Here is a 27,543-nt window from a genome sequence, read left to right on the forward strand (position 1 = left end):
GCACACTTGCCTGAAAGGGCGAGGGGGGAAAGCTCCGTTCAACGTAGCGGAACTCATCTGCGGGTAAACATACATAGGACCTATTTCCAGAGGAACAAGTAACGCCTCGTTCCGAGGGCGCATGCGCTAGTTTCCTAGTAGTGCTTAGAGGCGGGTAAGCCAAGACAGGAGGAAGGCGCCCGCTGCCCTACCTAAAAATGGCTCCCATAGAAGAAACTTAAATTTGAACCCTAAACAAAGATGGCAGCAGTCGCCTGCGTAAACGGACTGCCATAAAACTGACAGTCACGGAAGGACTCATCCGACTCCCTGGCCTATTTTAGGGAGAGGGTGTACGCTTTGTCAAGAAGTGGATCTTGCCGCACTGGTAGCCCCACCCAGCGTGGCCGAGGGTCAGGGCGGCTGGGAATGACCGACGAGAACATCTGCAAGGCACCAGCTCGCCTTCCGCTACCTCAAGGCATCTTAAGTGACTGCGGCTGCCCTTACCAAAGATGGCGGGCGGACTCAACGGGGAAGGCCTCTTTCTCCGCCGGGTCTTAGTGACGTGATTTGTTGTTCCGGGGGAGTGCCAGCAGGCGCCATTTTGTGTGGTTCGTGAAAAGCCAACCCGGGAGACGGAGGCAGCCCCGAAGAGCTGCCAGTGTCGCCGGTCGGCGAGGAAGGCGCCGGCGGGGGGGGTGAGTAACGCCCCGCGCAGCGGCTGCGGTTCAGAAGACGCGAAGGCCGGCCGAGGATTGGATCGCCTTTCCCTTCGCTCTGTGGGTTCGGCGCTGTTGTCCGAGTAGCCGGCGCTCGCCGAGGGCGGGGGGAGGGGCCGCAGTTCTGGGCTGGAAGAGAGAACGTGGAGGGGCGGCTCCGGCTCGCGGATGGCTGTGCTGTTGCAACGGGCGCATGTTTACTGCTCGTAACCGAGGCGGGCAAACCCTTTCCCCCGTAGATTCCCTCCCCCCACCCCCGTTGTGCGCATGCGCGGTTGTCCTAGCCAGAGTACCGAAGGGCCGGGTGAGATTGGGCCCGTTAGGAAACCCTGGTGCGCATGCGCCGGTGTCCTCCGGGTTGGGCTGGGTTGACGCTTGGGGCAGCGGCGGGTGTTGCTGCCGCCTCCGCCAGGTGAGAAGCGAAGGGGTCGGCTGCGCACGTTGGACTCGAAACATGTATGCACGCCTATCTAGGGGGTTGCTGATAGTTGCTCTAACGGAAATGAATGTAGAATGCTTTTCAGTGTGGTGTTCTTGTATTGGTCACACGTGACATTGTAAAACAACTCTTTTGTTACATGTATGTCTAGCCCAGAAAGGTTCTTGTGGTATGTGAACTTCGATATTTTTGCAGCTTGATCCAATGCATACTTACTTATTTTGCCTGTCAGTAATGCACACTAACATCTCGCTAGAGGGCTGGCCACTGCAACATACAAAATCTCAGTGCTTAGCTTCTGTATAGAACAGTACTTTTTTATCATTCCTGTTAAATAAAGGATAAGAATAATTCGGGGTTTTAATCACTATTGCTGCAAGTTGTGCATATAATGAATTGTTCTGATCAGTGTGTTGAGTTTTTTCAAACCTAGGAAAACTGTAAGAACCTATGGCTATCTGTAATAAAATTGACTGAATGAATTCTAGTAAATTACATTGGATTGGCTGTAATTTATTCAAGGTGGTTGCCTGTGGTTTGGGTATTTTTCTCACAGGCCATACATGACTCACATTGGTTTAAGTGGCCAGGTAGGATATAATCAGATCCTTTATATCACAGGGACAGTCAAGGTATGATCATGATCATTCTGAGATCTAGTTGCCGTGCAATGTTTCCAAATGATCCCCCTGCTTTTTAAAGATAAGTGCTCAACAAAACAACAACTAGCAGAGATGGTCGGGGTTTTGGGGTAGGGCAAATGTGGGCTATTTCTGTAACTCTCCATTCCTATGCTGCATAAGTGAGCTTTGCCTAGAACTGGCAGTCATCAAGTATTTCAATTGATCATATTTGGTTAGAGTAAAATATTGTGTGCATATCTTGCTTAAGGCATTCCATGTATTTATTTTATTTGCCACACCCTTCTTTCAAGGAGCTTACACAAGTATGCATAGGATTTTTCCTGTTTTGTTCTCATGACAACTCTGTAAAGTAAGTTAGGCTGAGGCAGAAAGGCTAACGAGGTTTCATGACCGAGTGACAGTATGAACCAAGCTTCATCCATTCAAATCCTCCCATTCTAGCCTATTATAACTCTCCTGTTACTATATACATAGAATATTTGGTAGCCCAATGGGGTGTTTTACAGCCAGGAGAAGTACCATTCCAGTAGAGTTCTGTTCTCTAATTATACAGAAGTGAAAGGCATCCTTTATCTCTGAACTAAGCAGTTAGCTGTGGCCAAGTTAATTCACATCACAAAAGTATTGTAGAAAAAATAATCACTTTGTTTATGGGAAAAATGGTCCTTGATATTTCAAAGTGTATGGCTAGGATTTTATGTTGCTTACGACTTGCATGTCTGAAGGTCATCTCTGCATTGGAAGGGTTTCCTCATAAGGCAGACAGTATTCCCTCTCCTGATTATTCCCACAGCAAGGATGTAAAGTAACAGTATCTCTGGCACCTTATTTTGCACTTCTTAAAACTTCCATTGAGTATTTAGGCATAAAAATGCTAGGCCTCTGATTCCTAAATGTCTAAAAATAAATAAATTGATGCTGGCATCTAGCAAACTTAAATCTTTAATTCCTGTCATGTATGGCGACTAGAAACTTGATTCTGGTGCCTCGTTTAAAAATAATCTGATAGTATATAAGTACCATTAAGTGCCCCCTCCCCTGGCTTCTATAAAGAAAGAGAATAAACACCTGTTTTTCTGTAGTGAGAGAGATCAGTGGGGACAGCAATCCTGTGGCTCTGAGATAGTGTCTGGGAGACCATAGGATAGTTTGGATTCCAGGATCCGATGTTGGAGACTGTGTTCTGACCTCAGACCTAGGGGTCCAAGCTCCCCCCACCTCACAGCCACCATAGAGAGAACCATGCCTCTCTGAGCTTGCAAAAGTGACCTCAGAGACTAAGGAAAGGGGGCGGTTCTATGGGTGGGGAGGGGACTGGGGACGAGGGGATATGAGTTATCCCCAGCCTTCTTCCCTTCCCCTTTGCAGAGCCGTAGCTAGATAGGCAAAAACGAGAAGCGTGGAAGTGCCGATTGCCTCTGTGCTTCTCTTGTTCTACATAGAATACCCGTCAGCCTCCAAGTTCAAAGGTTGACAGGGATCTGAATAGGATTGCTCCCTGAATCAATTTAACTATAAGAGGTAAAAGTAGAATAGGTTTAGGAAGAACCTATAATTTATGTGGAAGTCAGTTCTGTGTAGACAATGGGCACATAGTTGTCAGCTTTGTCTAGTGTAAGTGGCTATAAAAACATTTACCCTATTTCTTCGATTCGAAGACACACTTTTTTCCCCATATAAACATCTCTAAAAATGGGGTGCGTCTTAGAATCACAGGTGTGTCTTAGGGTTTTTTTTTCTGTTGGTGGTACTGAAATTAGTGTGTGTCTTACAATCGATGGCGTCTTACAATTGAAGAAATACGGTAGTCCATTATGTCAAGTTTTCTATAGAAACATTTCATATCTTTTAGTCCAGTCCATAGATTTGTTGCCCAAGTACATGTATCATATATACCACAAATTAAGACAGGACAGAGTTACAAAACTTATTGTTGCATTGGTACATTATTTGTCTCTGAGCTAGTGGCAATTTCATCTTTTTTGATCAGAAATTCTTGATATTGAAATCTCCTACCCATGAGGAGATTTGTTCATAGAATGTGTGGAAACACACTTCCTCACGACAGAAGAAGAAACCACCGTGGCTTCTTCCCCCGCCTGTGTGACTACTATTTGCATAATCCTCCATGATTCAGCACGGGTTGGCGTATCGTCTGAACTGGGCGTGCAAGCACAGCATGAGTGGCTTCATTCCCACCCTACAATGTCTATTTCACATTGTTGGTTTTAAGGTGGATATGAAGTCTCCCTTACCACTCTCGTGTGTGTTTCGGGCAACATGCCAACCCATGCTGTATCATAGGAGATTATGTAAATAGCGGTCACATGCAGGTGGAGAAACCATGATGGCTTCTTCCCCTGTCATGATTATCTTAACACAGCCACTTTCTGGAATAAAACAATGTACTTGATAACCAGAACTTGCAGCACAGTGATGTTCAGCAAGGCACCCCAACTGTGTCAGACCTAGGCCTGGACTGAGAATTTATGATGCTGCTACTTTGAAGCTAAGCAGGTCTAGTTTTGATCAGTGCCTGGATGAGAGACCATATCGCATGCATGCCACATTGAATTTCAAGATGAAAGAAGGGTGGGATATAAGTGCAATAAATAAAACTAATAAAAGCTGATTGTGGCCAGAATGAGTTTGCAGACTTTCACACCTTTGCTAGAAAAACATGTGTGCCAAAGGAACCTTTCTACTGCCCAGAGAGCTTTGGCTATTGGGCAGTATATAAATGTAATGCCCTATTTCTTCGATTTGAAGACGCACTTTTCCCCCCATATAAACATCTCTAAAAATGGGGTGCGTCTTAGAATCGCAGCTGTGTCTTAGGGTTTTTTTCCCTGTTGGTGGTACTGAAATTAGTGTGCGTCTTACCATCGATGGCATCGAAGAAATACGGTAAATAAATAAATATTATACCTCAGTTTGTCTCAAAGCAGTAAGCGCTATCAATACTTGACTGTGTGCAAAAAGTAGTGGGAGAGAAGAAACTAAGCTTTCACATAGGTCATTTCAAGTCCTCAAATGAATTTATATACACCATCTTGCTAATCCTTTGCAAGAGTCCTGTAATATAGGGTAGCATTGTTCTGACACTGAAGATGGGAAGAGGGAAGAAGAGGATAGTGATTTGTCTAATGCAGGAATGGGGAATGTATCTCCTAATGTTGAACTGCATCAACCATTATCCCTCACCATTGGCTATGTTGGCTGCTGAAGGGAGTTGCAGTCCAAAAACAAGTTACCCACCCCTGTTCTAATGTTCCCCACTGAATTCATGGCTATGAGATCTGAACCAGTCACAGTTGACCTACTTAGCCTCTACTCTATGCCAGGTCTGGATGTACTGATTTTAAATATCTCATGGGAAAGAGGCTTCAGAATGCACCAAACAAGATATGGTATTCATGAAAATACATGAAGAAAGTGATTTAAGTGCCTGTTCTTTGAATCACTTTCACACACATGCTTCTCAAACCAATAGTTGTAGGAAGCATATAGTCCTTGAGATTAAGAAGAAGGATGGATTAGGTATTCTTGATTGCAAATTCCTTGGGGCAGGGACCTATCTATTTCTGATGACATTCGTTAAAGCGCCATGTACATTGATGGTGCAATGTAAGTAAAATAAATATTTATCCTGTTAACAGGATATCACATCCTTATACCTTGTATGCCTTCCTGCATTATGGACATGTGGGAAAGGTCTATAATTCCTCAAAGTGTTCCTTTTTTCACTCTTAATATTGAAACTTTGTGCTGAATTATACTGTTCACAGCACATTTTGATCATTGTAGTACTAAACATAGTTATCTACTTCATGAAGTTGTCAAGATGTGTTGGAAAATCTTGAAAAAGTTCCAGTTGGAAATCAGTGAAGAGTGTTTTTGTTTTGATCTTGATATCACTCAGACTTCTTTGTACTAACCGTTGTCTAAATCTTTATTTCAATTTTTATCCTAGCCATTCCCAAAGGTTCAGAAGTAACATCAGTTTAAGCAAATACAGTAAAAACAGAATATCCAGTTAAAATGTTTAGAAACGAAAGTTGCCTTGTGACTTTTTAACCCGGCCTGGAAAAATTAGCCCAAACAGAAAGGTTTCACAGCACATTTGCAAAGTATTCAAGCCTTGACTTCATTGGACAATAACATACTTTACAGATAAAAACATCTGCGTCCAAGTTTACTTTTGGCCAGAATCCTAGGTCATCTTTAGCCAATATGCTCTGTCCCCATTTTTTTCCAGTTGCAGCTTACTTTTAAAGAGGTCAGGTCCTAAAACAGTGGTGGATGTCCTGGGAATGCTGCAATGGCTTCTTTGCAATGTTTGGCTTGCTGGAAGCTTCCATCAGGCTTAATAGGGGAGTGAATAGACATAAACAAGGCATGTGATATTAGATAAAAGAAATCAAAAGGACTACTCAGGCTTTAATTATCTCTGTTAAATCAGTAGACCTATCTTGCTGGATCACTATAAACCCATAGAATAGCCTTCACCAACCTGATGCCATTGGACTACAACTCCCATTATTCTTAGCCAGAAAGGCCATTGGCCTTGCTGTTTAGATTACAATTCCCACCACCACCAAAGTATTTGGAGGGGACCTACCAGGGTGGAGAAGGCTGTTGTAGCACATATTGCTATATTTATTCAATATGGTCCAATTATTATATTTTTAAAGTGGGGGAAAATAGGGTTAGATCCATACTTAAGTCATAGTTAGAGTAGACTCATTAAAATAAATGGGACACAAGATAGCCATGATTAACAACTCCCTATGATTTTTTGGAGTCTGCTGTAAGTATAACGAAGTCTGGATCCAAGCCATATTTTGTTAATATCTAGATTTTGGTCCTGATCTTTATTTATTTAAAATATACTAATCCTTTAGGTTCCCAGGTTGCCTTTAAAAAAGCTACATTACATTTCAGTTGCATTACAACACCACAATATAAAAGTGGTATAAGAGCAGTCAGCAAAAATAAAAGCAAACACCAATCAGCATAAAAGCGATTTATAGATGATGAAAAAGCCTTTGGCTGCCTTCAGACAACACGATAACTCGACTTGTTTATCTAGGGGGTACTCCCACACATCATGATAATAATCAGCTGTGGTGTGGATTAGGATCAGCATTAAGTTAATGATTAGTCCATGTTGAGTTGACTCAACCCCCACTCAGTCATCCTGCTAGTATCCATCAGCCATTGCTGCTGAAAATCTATCCTGCCAGTTGGACTAGAGTAGCAGCCACCGCTTTGACTGCTCTTGCCTTGCAACTCTGTGGCTGAGGAAATAACCAACAGTACCCTCCACACAACACGATAACCAGTGGTGGTTCAAATAGCCAACTCTGCACAGTGTTGGTTGTTGGCATTGGCTATTTCAGCCAAATAACCAACCGTTAGTTTTTTAAAAATCTCCCTCCACACCACATGAAAACCCACGGTGGGTTAAATAACCAACTGTCGACTATTTAAACCACCATTAGTTATTGTGTTGCCCGAACCCTTCATTCCCTGGTGCTGAAATGGCATAAAGGTAGGTACCAGGCAAACTCCAGAGGGAGAGCCATCTACCATTGTAGTGCCACCTTGGAGTGGTCCTTTCCCTTTAACCTATGAAGGTGGGGACAGCCAAAGGAGGTCTTCTATTGAAAATCATAGTGATAGGCATAGGAATGTGGGTAGCATAGTACTAGTAACAGGTAATCCTACCTGCATCTCAGCTTTGCATTGCCATCAGTGTAGAGTATTTGTGTTAATACTGTCCTGGTGTGGAGATATGTTTCATATACATGACATGTGTATCCAGTCCAGTATTGAAACTACACTCACAGGCCCAACTGCTGGATGTAAGTGACCAGCTAGGGGATGGAAGTTCTAAGGTAGCACTAGAAAATCTTTTACAGAAGTGGCATTCTGCTAATGGTTGTGAGCTCCACTGGGTTGTACAAGTGCTGGTGGAACAACGGGCACAAGCAACATCTAGCATAATGAACTGTGCAACAGCTTGTGTGAGAAGAATCAAATTACTGGGAGTGTGCAAGGATGAACATGGGGTGGTGGTGATTGCAAGTCATACATGCAGGGAACATGAGCAGGAGAGTGTTATTGCACTCATGTCCTACTTGTGGGTTTGTCTGTAAGCAGTTGCTTGGCTGCAGTGTGAACAGAATGCTGGACCCTTGTTCTGATCCAGCATGGCTCTTATGTTCTTAACAGCCATGCTGGATGGGCATGATGGGAACTGTAGGCTGGTCTAAGACATGTTGCAATTGTGTTAGTTGAGGACCAACGTGAGCTGCTCCTCCCTATACGTGTGCATCCACAGACACACTTACGTAGGACATGAATGCAATAACCTCTTTCTGCTCGTGTGCCTTAGTAACTGTTATATGGAGGGGTACTGCCTCTGATATTAGAGATAGAATATAGCCATCAGAACTACCCATTGATGGCCTAATCCTCCATGAATTTATCCTATCCCCTTACTCTGAGCTTCTGACGTGAACTGGGAACTTTGGAGAGTACCAATTTTTATAAAAGGCCTACACATGTGATTCTTCCCCTGCTTTTTGAAGGGGGAAGGATCACATGATTCAGGCCTCCATGCAAGCTGCTGCTTGTACAGAGGGCTCAGTTCCTACTAGAGGATATGCATGTAGGGAGTTGTGCTCCTCCTACATCACCATCTTATTGCTCCACTGCCCCCAACTGAATGTATCAATTGGGCCAATTGTTCAAGTCTGGGAGAGTATTGCTATGCAGCAGGAATAGGTAATTTCTGGTCTTCCAGATGTTTGGCCTACAACTCCCATCAGCCCTCTCCATTGGCTATGCTGATAGTAGTTTTAGGCCAAAACATCTGGAGGGTCACAAATTTCTAATCCCTGCGATACAGTGATCTGACTCACATGTAATGCAAACCAGTGGGTTGCCATGCACAGGTGCAGCATGCATACCTCTTCCAATTTTACTGCACAACCTATGATTGGTTCTTTCGTAGATTGTGCAATGAGATGTGTGAACTCTGACTTCTGGGTTCTGTAGGGGCTAAACAGCGGTTAACCAATGAAAAATATCTCCACCACCCCCCCAAAAAAGACTGAGAAATACATTCCATTTAGAGAATGCTTTTTTAAAACATTCATAAAAGGATTAAAAGGTAAATGGAATGAGATGGTGGCAGCTAGAACTTTTTTGGAAGTAATCATTAGCAGGAAAAAAAATCCTAGTATTGCAAAGTCGGAATACAATACTGATGAAAAAACAGTAACAACTTTAAATTTGACATGTGGCCTAGTTCATAGTTTTTGGAGAATGTGGCAGGATCTACACGACTGCGTTATAATAGTAGTGACAACTGTTGGGGCCCATGAGACATTCCATATATCGTTTTCAAAGTGTTATATCCTGCTTGGTGTAGATCTGGCCACAGACTTGTAAATGCATAATAGTGCATTGGAACAGCTGCCCTATGTGCCTATAGGACTATTTGTAGTAGCTTCTGTTTCTTCAAAAGCCTTTTTTAAAACTCAGGTCTATAGGGAATATCCGTAGAAGTCTAAATTTATATGAATAGTTGGAACTAGATTCTAAACCCAACAGCATTAGAAGGAATTGGGATTTGTGTGTGTGTGAATTACAAACATGGAACATTGTACCTTAACTACAGAAGAGTATTTGGGCATTAAGGAACAAGAAGAAAGAAGGTCAGCAGACTTCAGGAGGGACAGTACATATAGCTATAGTGCAGTAAATCACTTCCTAAAATTATCCATTCATGCAGAACCAATTTAATTGTACCAACTCTTATAAACAATGCACTATTGTAAGGGCATCTATGAATTACTGATGGCAAAAACATAGGGTTGGATATGAAATGCCCTACACATTTAAGCTGTCTTCTGCTCACAGAAAGATGTTTCTTCAATTAAATGTCAGACAGTTTACAAGAAAAGTGAAAGTAAATGCAAAGATGGTCTCTGAAGCATAAGAACTGTTATAGGCCCTGCCTTTTTATAATAGTATATGAACTCTTGGGCAAGCATTCGTGGAACAGTACCAACTATTATTTTTACCTTCTGCTTATGGTTCTTTGTATCCAATGCATAGTCATTGTTCTGTTTTATTTATTTAGTCATTTCTGAGATGCATATCGTGTACTTTCAATGCCAGATAACATTCCCATGGTAGTTTACAATATAAAAATGTTGTAATAATATATTTTGATGATACAATCATAAATAATACCACCACAACAATTTAAAACTGCAGCATAACACAGCAAATAAAAACTCAGCAGGACATAATGGGTTCTGAAAGCTTTGAAGGATTAAAAGGCTTGTGGGGTGGAATTTTCACCTGGTGCCGAAACAACATTGATGGGTGCTAGTTGAGTCTTCTTGGGGATAGCATTCCACAGGCTGGAGTTGAAAAAGTCAGCTACCTGATTGCTACCTGCCTTACCTTAGACTTTGGAGGCACCTGGAAAAGTCTCAGATGATGATCTCAGTGGACAGAAGATGGTCCAAAACGTTTTGTTCTGGAACATGGAAATATGCATTTCCTTCAGTCATTTTCACTGCTTATGGTAGTGTTCACAGAATTTTAAGAAGGGCAGTCATACTTCATAGTTTAAGTGATTTCTGTATGGGCCAGTTCACATGAAACATGTTTAAGCCATGCAGGAGAGAGCAGATGTGCTGCTTGCAGCTCACCAGTCAATCAACAACGTATGATCAGCCTATTCATAGTTGGTTGAACGTGACATGTGAACCCATAGCGCTGGGTTGTTTAGCCACTAAACAACACAGGTTTGCATACTGTGCTCTGGGTTTGCATGTCATGCTCAGCAACTGATGAGTAGGCTGATCATAAGTTATTGAGTAAAACAGGAAGTGATGGGTGTGCTCTCTCTCTCGCTTGTACACAATAACCCATGGGTTGTTTAAAACGTGGGCTGGTGTTACATGAGACCCGTGTGTGTGTGTGTGTAAAAAACATTTTTTTAAAAAAAATCTTTCAAAGCTTTTTTAACTGGAACCCCCCGCCCCCAGTCTGAGCCACCCACCCATTGTTAAATAGTGAAACTATTGTTTTAGAACCTGGCAAAACTGTTTTCAGATTATTCATGTAATGCTTTGGCTGTCCCAAATAGAGTAAGGAGTGATATGTTAATTGAAATGGATATTTTGGGGGATGATTCAGCTACTACTCTTGTTGATATCTAGACTGGGAGGAATCATGGGATTTATAGTTGTCTTACAGTACAATCTTATACATGTCAACTCAAGTCCCTCTGAATTAAATGGGACACTCAGAGTCAGCGGATATAGGATTGCAGCTTTAAAGAATTAGCATTTGCTGGAGACTTGTGTGCTAACCTTGTGTGAGCAACAACCTTTCAACCTTTCAATGTCCCCGAAGTAAGTTGGGCCCTCTGTGCTTCTACACCCTCACCCTGCAGAATGTCTCATAGGCATCTTTGCTTTCATCCTGCAGTGACTTCTTGATGGCGTCTTCTGTTTATCGACAAGTGGTACCGTTCCCAGCCTTATAGTTCCTTTCCTCTTGAGATTCATTAAAGCTTGAGCATCTTCCAGAGCCAATAAACATCTAAGGTCCTCCTCTGAGTGCCTACTCCGAGGGAAGCTCGGAGGGTGGCAACAAGGGAGAGGGCCTTTTCGGTGGTGGCCCCCTGACTGTGGAATAATCTCCCCGATGAGGCTCGCCTGGCGCCAACACTGTTATCTTTCAGGCGCCAAGTTAAGACTTTTCTCTTCTCCCAGGCATTTAACAATGCTAAGTTTGTTTTTAACGGACCTCAGAACTGTTGTTTTAAATGGATAGTGTTGTTTTTATATAGTTGTCTACATGTTTCTGATGGTTTTTTAAAATTTTGTATACTTTTTTAATGTTTACTGTTTTTAACAGTTGTAAACCGCCCAGAGAGCTTCGGCTGTGGGGCGGTATATAAATGTGATAAATAAATAAATTCAAAACCCTATAATTTATGAGCTTTGGATAATGTAGAATATCTAAGCTGCATAATTTATGTTTGTATGGCTTATGAATGTGAGTGCAGTTGGTAGAAGTTGCATCTTATTTCCTCTACTAATCCCTATGATCACTTTGGTGAACCTGTCTGAGGAATAGACAGTACCGACTTACATAACTTTTCTCCTGGCGCTCTCTGGGCTGTCCCAGTGCTGATCCCTTCAATACCGTCTCTTGAAATATAGTTGCACTCTGTGCAACTCTCTGCCTCTTCTTGTCCATGCACTGGGTGGGTGAGGGGGGATGATGACAATGATAATGATTTTGTATGGTAGTGGCTGCTTATAAGCTTGCAGTATCGGAAGCTAATAATCTGTAATCATGCCTTATATCTCTCCCACACTGGCTGGTGGGCTCTTGATGGTCTCTGCTGTTGTCATCAAGAAGTGGCGGCAGTCTCAAATGTAGCGCTTCACAGATGATCTTATGGATCTTTTAAACTCTGTGTTTAAAAGAGGCAACCTTGCTTTAAGGACTTGTTTGGATCCAGCTTTGGAACTTCTCAGCATGTCTTCAGAAGTATTTCTAAGCAGATTGAAATCCTCAGTGGTTGGTTGGGTTTTTCCCATAGCAAAGTGATTTACTAATGCAAATGGAAAAAACTTTAATTATGGTCTTAATAGCTAATTTAGCTTCTGTTCCCTTCTCTGAAAATCAAAGTGTGCTTTGAGGACTCTTGTTCTAACACCTGACTCTCAAGAGACTGACTCCCTCTGTTTTTCATAGTGGGCAATCTTTGGCATTCCAAGGCCATTGCCTGCAATTTGATAATTCTTCCAGGCATCATGAAGTTACCATTTATTTCCCAAAAACGTTTCTCCTTGTTTTGTCTCTCTGTTTCATCAGAGATTCAAATAGGTAGCATTGTGGATTTTTAGACAACTGCAGTAACTTATAGAATCATAGAATAGTAGAGTTGGAAGGAGCCTATAAGGCCATTGAGTCCAACCCCCTGCTCAGTGCAGGAATCCACCCTAAAACATACCTGACAGATGGTTGTCGAGCTGCCTCTTGAATGCCTCTTGTGTGGGAGAGCACTTCTAAATGCTGAAACAATCTCTAAATGTTCAATCACTTGGTCTCTAAATTAAAATGCACAGTTCTGGAAACAGACTTGAAACAACGTCTCATTTGATGGCAATTCTGTAGGTTGAAATTGTCTGGGCATGTTAGTGTTTCTGGATTCTGCTGTGAGTCAGGACAAAATGGAAGCATGATGTCTTTTTGAAATAATGTTTAGGTATTTAATCAATTTATTTTGATTAAAATATAATTTGTATTGCTTTGCCTGGGCGACCTTTGAAAGGTTTAAATGTCACTGTATACAATTACATGATTCAAAACACGTGAAGCCTCAACTCAACTTTGAAATGTTATTTTTGATCAAATGTAGAATATATAAAAGAACTAAAGATGTGGGATCAAGGTGGGCAACCTTGGCAACAGTGGCCTTTGAATCAACAGCAATGGATGCAGTCATTTCAGCACCAGCAAGATCCAAGTAAGTAAATAGTTGGAATGGTGCTATCAAGGTGAAAGCTATCAGAGTGACCTGAATTTTAGGAACTGGAATAAAGTGGAATTGGGAACGTCTTGTAGCTTCCAGATGTTTTGGCTTCAACTCCTATCATCCCTCACTATTGGCTATGCTGGCTAGGGCTGATGGCAGTTGTAGTCCAAAACATCTGGAGGGCTACAAGTTGCCTACCCCTAGACTAAGGCATTGCTCTTTCACCTACCATGGAAAAGTGATGAATTAAAAATGTTTACTCCAACACAAACGAAAACATCAAGCTTATCTGTTCCTTAGTGTTTGCCATCTTTTAATTCTCTCACATGCTGCAAGTAGGTTGGTTGAGAACAGCTTCTTTTATTGTAGTGTGCTTTCCAGTGGTCCCTTAGATTGTAAAGAAAATAGAAGAAAAAACTAAGTCCATAGCAAGCAGGAATGTGTGCTGAATTAATCACTTCTGTTCTCCAGTAAACCTATATAAAACATACGGAGAAAGAAGGAAAAGGGGAAGCATCCCTTCGTAGCAAGTAGGCATGGCTAGCTTGGTGCATGCATGTTCCATATCATTAAGAAATGTCACCTATCAAGACATTTTTGGCTGTTTCTGTTCCCTGGAGAGTCATGTCTTCTTCATAGCCCTTTTACAAATCCAAGCATTGCTAGAATATGTTAAAATGGGGTGAAACAGTTAAGACTGCTGAAGAAAATCCTCCCTCTGGTGAAATAATCCTATGGGTTGCTTCCAAGATGGAAGCTTCCAAGTATCCAGTGCCCTGCCAGGCTGCTGCCAGTAGGGCGTGAAGAGCAACAGAGGTAATTTTCACTTCTCTGTCTGCCTTTTTGTAAATTTTCCTTTAGATGGGCCTCTGAGCCGCAGTGTGATTTATCATATCCTGGCCTCCCCTGTGCCCTCCCTGCCCCTTTCAGGCCGTCTGTTTTTGTGACCTAAGGAGGCAGGCCCTGCTGTGCTTTTCCATGGCAGCTGCAAGGGGGTGGAAAGAGGGATTGGATTCCAGAATCCATCTTCCAAGTTCATAGCAATGTCTACAGCTTCAGATGGGGGACTCTAAAGAATCCTATGGTCCTTGGGATGCTCTCCAGGGACCATAGGATTTCTCTTTCCAGTACGAATTCTTAGTTACAAAGCCCTTTCTGGCTGGGAGGAAGGAAGCAAGCTCCCTACAGCTGCTCCTTGTCTGGCCGATGGATCGGGCTCGGCTAGTCTTCCCCTTTCCATGATGATATTCCTGGGAAGCAGGGCGAGTAGCCTCCAAGTGTCCCTTCATCCTCCAGCTAATGGCTAAGGCCAGAGTGCGCTGATCTTCAGGGCAACTGGGCAAATGATGTGAAGAATACAGTTGTGTGTGTCGTCGTGCCGCCTCTCCTTTCCCCAGGTTGGCAACGTACTACTTGCATGTGAATAAGATGCTGTGTTCATGGGCTTGACAAATACACTGCCCTACTTCTGCCTTAGAAATCTCTGTGTTGAAAATACAATTTTAATTGCAGGCCAAATTGACTGGGCTGCATTAGCTCAAGCATGGATTGCGCAGCGAGAAGCATCGGGGCAACAGAGTGTGGTGGAACAGCAAGGGTTGATGCCAAATGGCCAGGAGATGTCTGGAATGGAACCTGGCCCAAACAACCATGGTAACTTCCAGGGCGATCCAAACTTCAACAGAATGTGGCAACCAGGTTTGTTTATTGGTATTTCCCTGTCTGTTTTTGGATTCGGATGCTTTCATGTCCACATCTTCCAAATCCTGGGAACAATCTGTAAATGGTATGCTGACTGCAAAATTTGAATTTTACTGGCTTTGATTAATTCTTTCCACTATTGTGCAGAATTCCATCTCACCAATGAAGACACACTGACTTTTCTGCCGTATAGCTCTGCCCCTTCTAGAGCTCCATGATGTGTCCTGGATTGCTGTCTTAATCAGCCAGCCAGACTTGGGTTCAGGTTCTGGTCAGACAACAGTCTATAGATCAAAATGCTTCCCGCCCCCGCCCCCCGGGACGTTTTGAATCCTTTAGTTTAAGTGTACTGTACTGTGTTTATTATATTATTATAATAGTAAATGTTATGTATTTACTGAATAGTATAGTAAAGGGAGGATTAAGTCAGACATATTGTTTAAAGAACAGTTCACCCTTGGCATGAGCCCAGCTTCTCAGTTTGCATTGCCAGTCTGTATATCAGCATGTTTACTGCTGGTTCAGCTATCGTTCATTTATTTATTTATTATTTATTACATTTCTATACCACCCAATAGCCGGAGTTCATGCCTCTTTCCCATGCTTCAGACAGTCTGCCTTTCTGTGTCAAAGCATCAGTTCATTTACCCAAGCCTTCCTCAGCCTGGTGTTGGCTGGGGCTGATCTCAGGAACACCCAACCCCCTGCAAACATTTTTAAAGCAATTGCAAAAGCACTGTAGGGATTGATATGCTTGCATGGCATCAACACTGTACGCACCTGGCCTTTTCCCAGTTCAGGCTGAATTGCACTACAGACTTGTGGAACGGGATTTTCAAAGCACTCTCTGGGAGAAGGAAAAAAACTGTCAGTATTCTATAAGTGAACTTGCTGCATTAGAAACATTAATTCTTTTAGACTTTTTTTTCACATCAAGTGTCATCAGCATAAATTGTCCTGCTTTCCTTGATGGTGGACCATTAGCTTTGTCTACCAACAGGTTTCAACCTGGATTTACAGCTGATTTGTTAAGAAAACCTAAGAAAAACTTTGCTTGAAGGCTTTTTCAACTTTTGCCTTCTGCTCTATGTGCATAGTAATAATAGAGTGTATTGTATGCTCATAGGCAGAACAGAAACTTTGAAGGATTTTTCAAGTTCCCATACCCTTGTATGAGATATGACGTTAGAATAGGCTGTTTAAAGAGTAGTCTGGGAAAGAGCAGCTGAAGTTTTTTTTCCCTGGTTTCTGCTTGGGTGCCTCCCATGTTGGAAGAATATTTTTATAAGCTCTAGCTGAGAATACTATTCTCCCCGCCCTGCTTTGTTTCATGATCCCTTTCTAACTCCTCAACTAGTTCTTACTAGGTCTTAAATGAGGCATCATAGTTTCTTCCTGATTGTGGCAGATGTTGCGGCCTATTTAGTCAATCCATAAAAATTAAGAAGGTATATATTATTATGTTATATCTTTTTTTTTTACATTAAACACGTCATTTCTGACATTTTAAGAGTGGAAACGTAGACAATCTTACTGGTTAAAAGCAAGTTGCTAACATTTTTTTTTTTTTAAATCCAAACAGAATGGAGCATGCCACACCAGCCCCCTCATCCGCCTCCAGATCAGCCATGGATTCCTCCAGCCCCAGGCCCGATGGATATTGTTCCTCCATCTGAAGACAGTAACAGTCAGGACAGTGGGGAATTTGCCCCTGACAACAGGCATATATTTAACCAGAATAATCACAACTTTGGGGGACCACCACCTGATAATTTTTCAATGGGGCCAGTGAACCAGTTTGACTATCAGGTGAAACCTTTGTTGCTTAAATGTGGTAAACGTGTGGAGTCCCTTCCATGGAGGTGTTCCTCGAGTGTCGGTTTTCAACAGAGTCTGTTGTTTGGTTGTTAAAATAGCTCTCTGTTTTCCAGTGTAGATACGGTTTTTGTAAAAGAACAATATTAAAGCGAAGAGGAAAAAAGTGTTTAAATACATGAACAAGTGTATTGTAAGAAGGAACTGTCCTTTCAGGAAACTAGCCCAGATGATTTAGTAGGTCGTTTCTATTTCTCACTGGTTCGATTTTCTGAATAAAGATGACTTTATACCCACTATTTCACTTTTGGAAGCAAATTATGTCTAGAATAATGTAAAGGCAAACATTGAGTCTGGTCTTGCACAGAGCCAGGCATGTTTAAGCCTCTCTGAAATCAGTGTAATTTAGAAATGTAGAACAGTGCAAAATTGTACCCTGTGACTCAGAGCTATTTGTCCTTGGCAAGGGAGCTCCTCCACCTGCACAGACTTCCCAATTTGTTTCAGTGAAAGGGGCAACATTGGTGTGCATATTTCTTTGGATGTGTAGATTGAAGGGAGTCAATGAGGACTGCTGTGCACACAGCAAACGTACATATTTCTTAGTGTGCATAGGGTTCTTAGGTTCAATCCAGAGAAAATTAAGTATACCAAGTTTCATTCATTTCAACTCTTAGACACACCTACATATTTCTGAATTGCCATTATGAACAGTGTCTTAGTATTAAACAGGGATTAGGTCTGACATTTGATGCTTTTGAACATTTTTTTCTGAATAGTAAACATCAGTGCAGAAGGCTGACTTTTTAGGGTTTTATTTCCATCCCCTCCTCTACACATATTTTAGATTCACGCAAACTTAAGTAATGTACATAGTACACAATGTTTTTCTGGCCTTATTTTATTTTTTATTTTTTAAAGATTGCAAGCTTCAATGTAATTAGTAAATTGGTCAACGGAAGCCTTTAATACAGATGAAAATGTATTCCTCAAATTGATGGGGCTCAGATTGAAAAGGGCACAGCCATGCAGGCTGTGCACATATGACAGCTTCCTTGTCCAAATGCCAAATACGTGTTTTTTAAAAAAATGTCTTTAACAGATGACTTATTATACTAGTTTGTAACCTAGACTAGCAGCTGGTTTTCTGCAGCTGCAGTAGCATTCCTTCTAACAGGCAACTGAAACTGATAATGCTCAGGATGAAATCAATCCAGTGCCAGTTTGGGATCGTGGTTAGAGATTGGACTGGGACTCAGGAGATCTGGGTTCTTGTCCCCACTCAGCCATAGAAGCTCACTGGGTGACTTTGGGCCAGTCAGAGACTCTTAGCCCAACCTACCTTACATGGTTGTTGTGAGGATAAAAATGGAGAAGAGGAGGATTATGTACGCCACTTTGGGTTCCTTGAAGGAAAAAAGGCAGGATATAAATGTAATAAATAAAATAAAATCCATCTCTTAAATCCAACATTTTCAACAATACTGATTGGACTTGAACTTGTCCATTTTGGTGTTACAGTAATGGGATAGTTCTCTGTTGTAGACTCACAAATGGATAGAAGAAAAATATATTTAGATGGTCTTCAAATTCTCATAATTACTGGTAGATTTTCTTTTCTGAAATTGTGATTGTATTCAATTGAAGAGATTCTATGCCCTCCCTTAATTTTTTTTATAAAAAGCGTTTATACAGAGGTTTCAATAGTATGCAAAAATATGAAAAGTCATTTGATAAATTGGCTGAAAATGTAATCTTTTGAAAGTGATATTCATTGCTGTCCTAAAATACCATTCCATTAAAAGAAAAAAAGACAATCTTTGTGCTTGCTTCATATACATAATTCTTTCAGAAGTTCAACGCTGTCAATCAGTTATCTGACAACTGATTTAGGTCTCAGACCATATGTTGGGAACATATGTGTTCAATATATTTTTGCTTGGAAATCACTTGATAGTGAGAATTGACAATTAACATATAATAGAAATACTAAATATTATGCTTGTTAGATGACCCCATTTTTGCACGCTCTTTTGTCCCTCTAGATTACTGAAGTGGAAAGACTATAAAAGTATTAGGCGTCTCTTCATAGCCTGAAAACAAATGGCTGGGATCATGCTTCCATGGATGCTTCAAACTTGTGCTTCTTGAATGACAGTCCCCAGTGCTTCATTACAAACTAGTTTTGAAAACTGAGCAGACTTTAAAAATTTTTTTTAGTTTGTATCATGTTTTGGGGGTCCTTCTGTTCTAAGTGTTTAAAAGGCAAAAAATCCCATTGGGCATGCTTAAGATCTTGAGCCTCCCTAAGGTAGCTGTTTGGATCCCATTTAATGCTTCCAAATCAAAATGTAGAGTTTTGGAGTCCATAGAACACAAAAACATTCCATAGAGGTCATGGGTTTATTTGTGTGCTTGGCTTCCTGATCTTCCTACGTTGCTTTCTGCAGAGAGATGAAATGTTAAGGTTGGAGACTGCATAGCATTGATTTGAAGGAAAATGAACTTCATTATTCTTTCAGCATGGGACCACTTTTGGTCCACCTCAAGGTGGGTTTCATCCACCTTACTGGCAGCCTGGACCACCGGGTCCTCCAGGGCCTCCAGCGCCTCCTGCTCCTCCCCAAAACCGAAGGGAAAGGCCAGCGTTCAGAGATCGCCAGCGTTCGCCTATCACGTTGCCTGTGAAACAGGAGCCGCCTCAAATTGGTATGTCTTCGGTACACTCACTGTAATAACTATAATGACCTGGCCTTGGCCAGTTCGTATTCTTGGTTTCAGCAGCATGGGCAAATTATAAGAATTCTAGTCTCTGAGAAAAGCATGAGCAGAATATTGATTCTGCTTACCTTCCACCCATGCCATCTATAGAAGCTCACCCTCAACCTGACTCTTATTTATATATTTACCACAACAAGTTCCAATTGGTCCAGAGAGAGAATTCGAAACCTGTGATGGCTTTTTTTTAAAAAGACCATTCTATTTTCTTATTTGATGAGGCTCAGAAAGAAAATAAATGGATATATTTCTTCATTATGCTTTAGATGCTGTTAAACGCCGAACTCTACCTGCTTGGATTCGGGAGGGACTAGAGAAGATGGAAAGAGAAAAACAGAAGAAGCTTGAGAAAGAGAGGATGGAACAGCAGCGTTCTCAACTGTCTAAAAAGGAAAAGAAGGAACGTGTGGAACCAGGAGAAGAAGATGGGCCTCGATTACCACAGAAAAGTAAATTTGTAAGTGGAAGCATTCCTTCATAATTATATTTTTCTACATCATATATCAGTTTAATAGTAGCTGCATACTTTAGAAAGCTGAGATTTATTTTTCTCCTATATTGGTACCAAAGGCAGCAAGCTACCCACATCTTCCTCTGTTTTTTGTCAGTCCTCTAAAGCAGGGGTGAGCAACTTGTGGACCTCCAGTTGCTTTTGCCTACACTCCCGTCATTCCTCACTATTGGCTATGCTGGCTAGGGCTGATGGGAGTTGTAGGCCAAAGTATCTGGAGGGCCACCACTGCCCATCCTGCTCTAAAGGATATCAAATGTGATTGTAAGTGGTGGCAGGCATAGAGGAATGTGTTCCTTATTCTGGTTTTGTTAACAATATAGATTGCTGAAACCTTAAGTAAGAATGCTTCCTTAATTACTTTACATATAAAAACTTTGAACTACATTTTCCTTTCTTTATAGGATAGTGATGATGAAGATGACGATCTTGATAATGTAGAGGCTACAAGTAGTGGAAAAGTCAGCCGAAGTCCCTCCCCAGCTCCTCCAGAGGAGCAAAGTGAACCAGAAATGACAGAGGAAGAAAAGGAGTATCATATGGTATGAATAATTTTGGGATCACGCTGTTGGCCATGCATGTATGTGTATGGTTATTAGTAGGGTCGTCTCATTATATTTAAAGGAGTCAATTGATCAAATAAGTGTCAATTGAATTTATCCAGTTTTGATTTGATTAAATTTGCATATGACTAAAATGTATTCATTACATTTGTATCCTGTTTTTTTCGAAGGAGCCCTAAGTGGTCCTGCACTCCATTTTATCCTCACAACAACCCTGTGAGGTAGTTTAGGCTGAGAGTCAGTGACGGGCCCAATGGCATTCAGTGAGCTTTCTGGCAGAGTGGAGACAAGAACCTGAGTCTCCCAAGTCCCAGACTAACCACTACACCACATGGCTCTCTTCTTCTTAAACAATAGTTTAAAGAAAGTGCCATGTTAAAAGAGGCATTCCCTCTTTTGTGAGGCACCTGTCATCTGCAATTTTGTACTTAAAATTGCATTTAAAAACAAGATTAACCAGGGATGCTAGTTTAGTTGATAAAAAACTATTTAAATTATCTAATCAATTAATGAAAAGTTCAAGAAAATAGTGGGTGAAAGCAAGCCTTTTTGTTTAACTTGAAGAAGCAAATAGTCCTGCATGGGTGTAGCTGAGAATAGAGTTTGAACGAGTGATTTTGTATTTAAAATTGTTCAGATGTTGCTGACAAAAATGCTGCTGACAGAAATTCTTCTAGATGTCACAAATGAAGAAATTTATTACGTGGCTAAAGATGTCCACCGTAAAGCAATAAAAGGTACGCTTAGGCTTTGTAGTTTCATTAAATATCCTTTTGCATGGCTTAGGACATTTTAAAACCATAGAAGCTGCACCTAAAAATCTAAATATAATGGAGGAAAGTTGAACAATTCAGCTATAATACTCATATCCTGTTGTCCTGTGTTAGTGTATTGTTCTGTGCAGTGTACTGTGAGTTAACTTCAGTTATTCCATTTTTTTTTTATAGAATTTTGTTTAAAATGATCGTAACCTTTTTGTGTGTTTAGTCTTTAGATACCACTTTCTAATTCAAATTAGTTCAGCAAAAATTAAGACAAACTTGAATAATAAATGAATTTTGTTAGCCCTCATTCCATATAGTTTTGTATAAATAATTTTAATACTGTACTGATTGCAAACTTAACTTATTAACTTGGAAATGCATAATTTGGAAATTTCTTTTTTCTTTTTAATTTGTCCACTGTTAATTCACAGTTTAAGTTTCTAAACGTTCATGGCCAGGAAATTACTGGGCTTTCGATGGATGATACGTTTTTAATGTTTTTTCTCTCCTCCACAAAACAGCAATAGTAGTAGATTTAACAATACCATAGACTCTCATGACTATGAAATCGTGGCTATTTGTGTTAACATGTTGTTCCTGTTGTTGATGTGATACAAAGCTCCTGCAAAACAGCTGGCACAGTCCAGTGCATTGGCTTCCCTCACTGGACTTGGTAAGTATGTTCCTGATTTTTGAGAGGGACTTAATGGGGAGATAACTCTGGCTTGCTTTTTTAAATATGTATTGAAACTAGACTGAAACTACCCAACATGCATTAAGCAAGCCTCTGATAGCAGTTTTTGTGCTTATCTCGTAAACATATCTACTGAAAACTATGAAATTGTACAGATATCATAAAGCCTGTCCTGTGAGTGAAAACTGGTGTTTTTGGCCAGATAGCTAATACAGTGTCTAAATACAGTGGATCGAAGGATTTTTTTTTCCACCTGTTTTTAATTCAGCTGTGTTAGTGTGTGTTTTGATAAAACACTTTATAAAATCTACCATTTTGTCTTGCCAAAAATCCCATAGAACAAATGCATATTTTGAGTTCTCATAGCTGGCACGTAAATAATATTGGGCATGCTAGATATGAAATTCAGAATTGCATTCTGAGATGTAATAGATCTTTTAAAAATTGTTTGCATGTCAATGTAACGTCATTAATGCAATGTTTAATGATTATGTGATATTAAATAAATACATATTTTGACCACTAGTGATGCATTATTTCATGTTAGCTTAAATGTATTTTGTAAACTAATATAAAGATTAAGCGAACCTGGAAAAGAAAGTAAAAAATGCTTCTGCATCAGATATTCAAGATTACTTTCTACCAGTCTGTTAGTTTTTTCAGATCTATCTTTTGGGGGAAGAGAAGTCCATTCCTATTCCATATCTGTACCTTTTTAATGTACAGCCTTTTCTGAACAGTAGAAAATTGATTGGCATTTGGGACTTTTTAAAGCCCTGGATATTGAAGCTGACTGAAATCATTGTAAAGATGTCTTCAGGGACAGGTCTTAGGCACTGCACTCCTGTGTATATGCTCTTGATGTATACTAAGCATTTGGGACTGGCTCTGTAAAGAGCTTCTTTACCCATATATTTAGCGGGAAAGTATGTAATCATAGCGATTGCTTGCTGGAAAACATGGCAAGCTATTCCGGAAGACGTAAAACCAGATACTGAACAACAGGTCAAATGTGTGGGCCTTGAACACTCCAGTCATCCAGCATTGGCACTTCCTCCAGAATAAGTGGCTTCTTCAGTGAAGAAGTGAAAGATGGGCAATATACTCTCCTCTTTGCCCTGCAGAAATATTAAGAACCAGGATTAATCTTTCCTCGTGATAGACTAGGCTTTATGCACGCAGGTGGACTGGGTGGTTATGGATCAGGAGACAGTGACGATGAGAGGAGCGACAGAGGCTCTGAGTCATCCGATACTGATGATGAGGAACTGCGACACAGAATCAGGCAAAAACAAGAAGCATTTTGGAGGAAGGAGAGAGAACAGCAACTATTGCTAGAGAAACAGCTGGAAGGTAGGACAAGTGTTTGATTCAAAACCTGCTAGAGCAGTAGTGGTTTTCAACCTGTCCAGACCTTTGGCCTACCTTAAACTCTAACTTGCAATATGAGATCCAACTCTTATGCAAATAACAAATATTTTATTATTTAAATCTAACGCAAGTAAAATTACACATAACACTGTGCCTGAGCTATAAGGAACATATAACCAAGGGGTGGGGTGTTTTTTGTTACCTGTTACATGCACAAGGGCAAACGCCCATTCCAAATTTTCCAGGGAAAGAATCGGCAAGTAACTTCATGTAGTACAGAGGTGAAATCAAGAAATGGGTTGGATTCAGAGTTTCCCCACCTCTCCTCTACCAGTAGCTCCCAGCCCCCTAAAAATTCTCCCCCAAGAGTTTGGGAACCTTGCTGATGGGGTGGGCAGTGTTGCGGGGGCAAAAGGGGATCTCTAAAAGTTGCCCTGTGCCACATCCCATTCCATTCAGCAGGGTTCCCCAACCCAAGGGTTGTGGGGTAGGAGAGTATGTGAAGTCAGCTTCTGCAGGCCCTATATGCACTGAATTGGATCCAGCCCCAATAGATATAGAAGTATGAAGAAATCCTTAAGAAAACACACAGACACTTTTCACAAATTACAAAGATTCCTCCAAATGCAATAAGCTTTTCAGGTTATACTTAGGAAGAAGATGGTGAAGCTAGCTAATGTAATCCAGCCCAAAATCCTTGAACATGGCCTAGAGAAATACAAGGTAAATAAGCTTGCTCTTGTAAGATCTAGGGAGTATGTAATATATAGGGGGAAAGGAGCATGTAATCGAGTTTATTTTTCTTTCTCTGCCCATGAGCATGAGAAATATATAATTCTTTCTGCTTAATTAATTTCTAGTTTTATTAGAAACATGTACTAGGTCAACTGTTCTTTTTTCTTTTTCTTTTTTAAGACCCAGCCTGTATGGGGTTGGCAGTTTACTTTGCTACAAATTTGTTAAAAAAATTCTACTGAAGACTTACTTCATGTGGTGATGGTAGAAGTAAGGCTTCCACACTTTCAACCTTGCTGTTTCCCACCACATTGCTATTGAGAGAGGTCCTGCAGCAGCCTTTGCTCCTGAGAGCATCCTTCTGTCTCACCTCTAGAAAAGGTGTCTGGGATCAAGCTTCCTGGCTTGCCTCTTTTCCAAGAGAGACTTGCGTAAGATGAAAGCAGCATCCAGGCACAGCTCTGATTTCTGGGAACCATCCCAAAATTTGCAAAAGAGGGAAAGTAGCAGAGATGTAGTAGCAGGTAGATTCAAACTCCATGTCATTCTGCTTCTGCAATACATATAGTGGCACATTAAAATGGGAACTGGAAGTAAAGGCTGTTCTTTGTCTGTCTTTCTATATAGAACACAAAGGTTCACAGAATCTCCGCTTTGACATAGCCTTAAAAACAAAAGGCAGCAACTGCTCAGTATTCTGGGAGCTTGTGTGCCTACCTGCATGTGGGTCACCCACCAGTTTAAGACCTCTGGATTAGAGTACAAATATATGCAATAAAGTGTGTGTGGTACTGGATCTGATTTTGGATACTTCTTAGTTACATTCCATGGTGGGAAGAAAAAAAAATCTTTGAATTGTTTTAACTTGCATAAATATTATTATTAATGCCTAGGCTCTATTCCTGCTCTTGCTTCTAACCCTTATAAAGTAGGATGTGTTGATTATTAATAGCCCAATCTACTGCATATTTATTTGGAGGTAAGCCCCCTTGACCATGGAAAGTGTTGCAAAAGAATTAACATTCTTATACATTGTTATTTTATTTATTTATTTTATTTTATTTATTTATTTATTTACAATATTTCTATACTGCTCAATATCTAAAAAATATTCTTGAGCGGTGAAGTATAAACAGTAAAAAGAAAGAAGATTAAAAAAGCAAATTAAAATTGTTCAATTTAAAATAAAGGACCAGGGGTGGGGAAATGTCTAGTCAGTTGGGGAAGGGAGGCACCGGAAGCAGCCTAATGTTGGCACCTGCCTGACCTCCAAGGGCAGGGAGTCCACAGAGAAGAGGCCACTGCACTAAAGGCTCTTCTCCTGGTGGATTCCAGTCGAGCCATAGGTCCATGTGGAACCACCAGGAGCATGCCCTCCAATGACGCTGTCTTGGGTATCCTTGTTAATTGTTGCATGATACATTGGCCATTATTGGTCCGAAGTCAGGGAGAGTTTTCTTGCGTCTGTACCACCTCGCTTGGTATGATGGTTGTATTTGTTCATGCGCTTACTTTGCAGAAGAAAAACTCCAAAATGAGAAAATTGCAAAAGAGATGAGTGAACTCGCCAGTAAAGAGCAAAACAGCAATTCACCACCAGAGGATGCAAAAGAAGTAGAGGAGGAGGATGTGTCTAATGAAAAGAAAAAATCTCCAAAGGAAATGACACCAGATATCGAACCAAAAAAAGAGGTTAAAGAAAAAGACAGAACAGGCAGAAGTAGGACAAAAAGTTCTAGCAGTGGTAGCTCAAGCGCTAATAGCAGAAGCAGCAGCAGTAGTAGCAGCAGCACAGCTTCTAGTTCATCCTATAGTAGTAGCTCTGGCAGCAGTCGCAGCTCTTCACATTCTTCCTCTCCTAAAAGGAAAAAGAGACGTAGTCGCAGCAGGTCACCCTCACATAAAGTTAGGCGTAGCAGAAGCAGAAGCTATTCACACAGAAACAGGAGAGAAAGGAGTAGGAGTAGGGGCAAGGTAAGAGAAAGGCGGAGGTCTAGTAGACACAGGAGTGTAGAAAGAGGGGAGAGGAAACGAAATCGTAGTCCTTCCCATGACCGAAACTGGGAGAGGCGTAGAAGTGATAGCCACTCAAGGGATAGACTTGCTAGCCATTCCACTCGCAGTGGCAGTCGAGATAGACGTAAAAGTGAGGACCAGCGTAGAAGTGTAAGTGGAAACAGGCACAAACATAGTCATGATAGTAAAGTTCAGGAAAGGAAAAAGGACCGCAGCAGGAGCATAGAAAAAGATAAGAAAAAGAACAGAGAGAGGGAAAGAGACCAGGAGAAGCGTAAAGAGAAACAGAGAAAAGACGAAAAAGACAGTAAAGCTGGCAATCATGATGAGAGGTTAAAGAGAAAAAGAGATAGTGAAAGAACTCTCTCTCGCAGTGATTCAGTATCTTCAAAAATGTTAGGGCATGATTCTAGGCAGGAAGGCAAGAGACGTTCTACCAAAGATAGCAAAAAGCATTCAGGTTCGGAATCTAGCACAAGAAGCAGTTCTGAGTCACCAGGCAGCAGCAAAGAAAAGAAGCCTAAGAAATCAAAGCATAGTCGGTCGCGGTCCATGGAGAAATCTCAAAGGTCTGGTAAGAAGGCAAGCCGCAAACACAAGTCTAAGTCACGATCAAGGTAGTATTCTTTTAAGTATCTTGCTTCATTTATGTATTTGTTTATATTTCTATTCATCATCATGCCTGAAACGTCTATATTTTTACAAATTAAGCTAACTTTAGATTATTTTCTTGGTGGGATGGGGGTGACTTTTGATAGCATTTTTTCTTTTAAGAAAATGAAAATTATTAAGCCTAAAGTGTGTGTGGTTTTGATCGTTCTTTTTCCCTTTAATTTCCCCCCCTTTCTCTTTATTTTTCAGATCAATGACTCCTCCTCGTCGTAAACGCTGAGGAATGATATGGCACTAGTCATACGATTTAAAAATTCCATGAGTTTTTAAGGGCTTGTCTCATTATAGAGGCTCATTATAGAGGCTACAATTGTGGCTGTGTAGGTGAAAGCTGAACCCCTTTTTAAAAAAAATATCTGTAAATAGCTGTATTTTTTGGAAACGCTGCTCAGAGTTAAGTACTTGCTAGGATTTCTTTGTATTTACATTTTTTCAAAACAGTAGTGCTTACTAAGACTATAAAATATGCCATTCTCTTTCAGCTGTAATGTTCTTAAAATTGCTATTGAATGTACTGTGATGTCAATAAAGTTCTTTAGTTCATTTTTGTTTAAA

The 27,543-nt window shown here is 40.9% G+C and overlaps 1 protein-coding gene across 1 annotated transcript; it reads left to right on the top strand.

The window, feature by feature from the left end:
* Window positions 1-563: 563 nt before the first annotated feature.
* Window positions 564-27,543, top strand: PNISR (PNN interacting serine and arginine rich protein). The gene is made up of 12 exons (XM_063124855.1): window positions 564-678; window positions 13,251-13,359; window positions 14,881-15,066; window positions 16,652-16,878; window positions 19,407-19,593; window positions 19,929-20,119; window positions 20,578-20,715; window positions 21,374-21,473; window positions 22,120-22,173; window positions 23,377-23,547; window positions 25,820-26,933; window positions 27,178-27,543. Exons 2-12 carry the CDS (start codon window positions 13,272-13,274, stop codon window positions 27,206-27,208), a joined length of 2,487 nt encoding a protein of 828 aa, XP_062980925.1. The 5' UTR covers window positions 564-678; window positions 13,251-13,271; the 3' UTR covers window positions 27,209-27,543.

This window comes from Elgaria multicarinata, chromosome 4 (assembly GCF_023053635.1).
Source record: "Elgaria multicarinata webbii isolate HBS135686 ecotype San Diego chromosome 4, rElgMul1.1.pri, whole genome shotgun sequence".
NCBI lineage: Eukaryota > Metazoa > Chordata > Lepidosauria > Squamata > Anguidae > Elgaria > Elgaria multicarinata.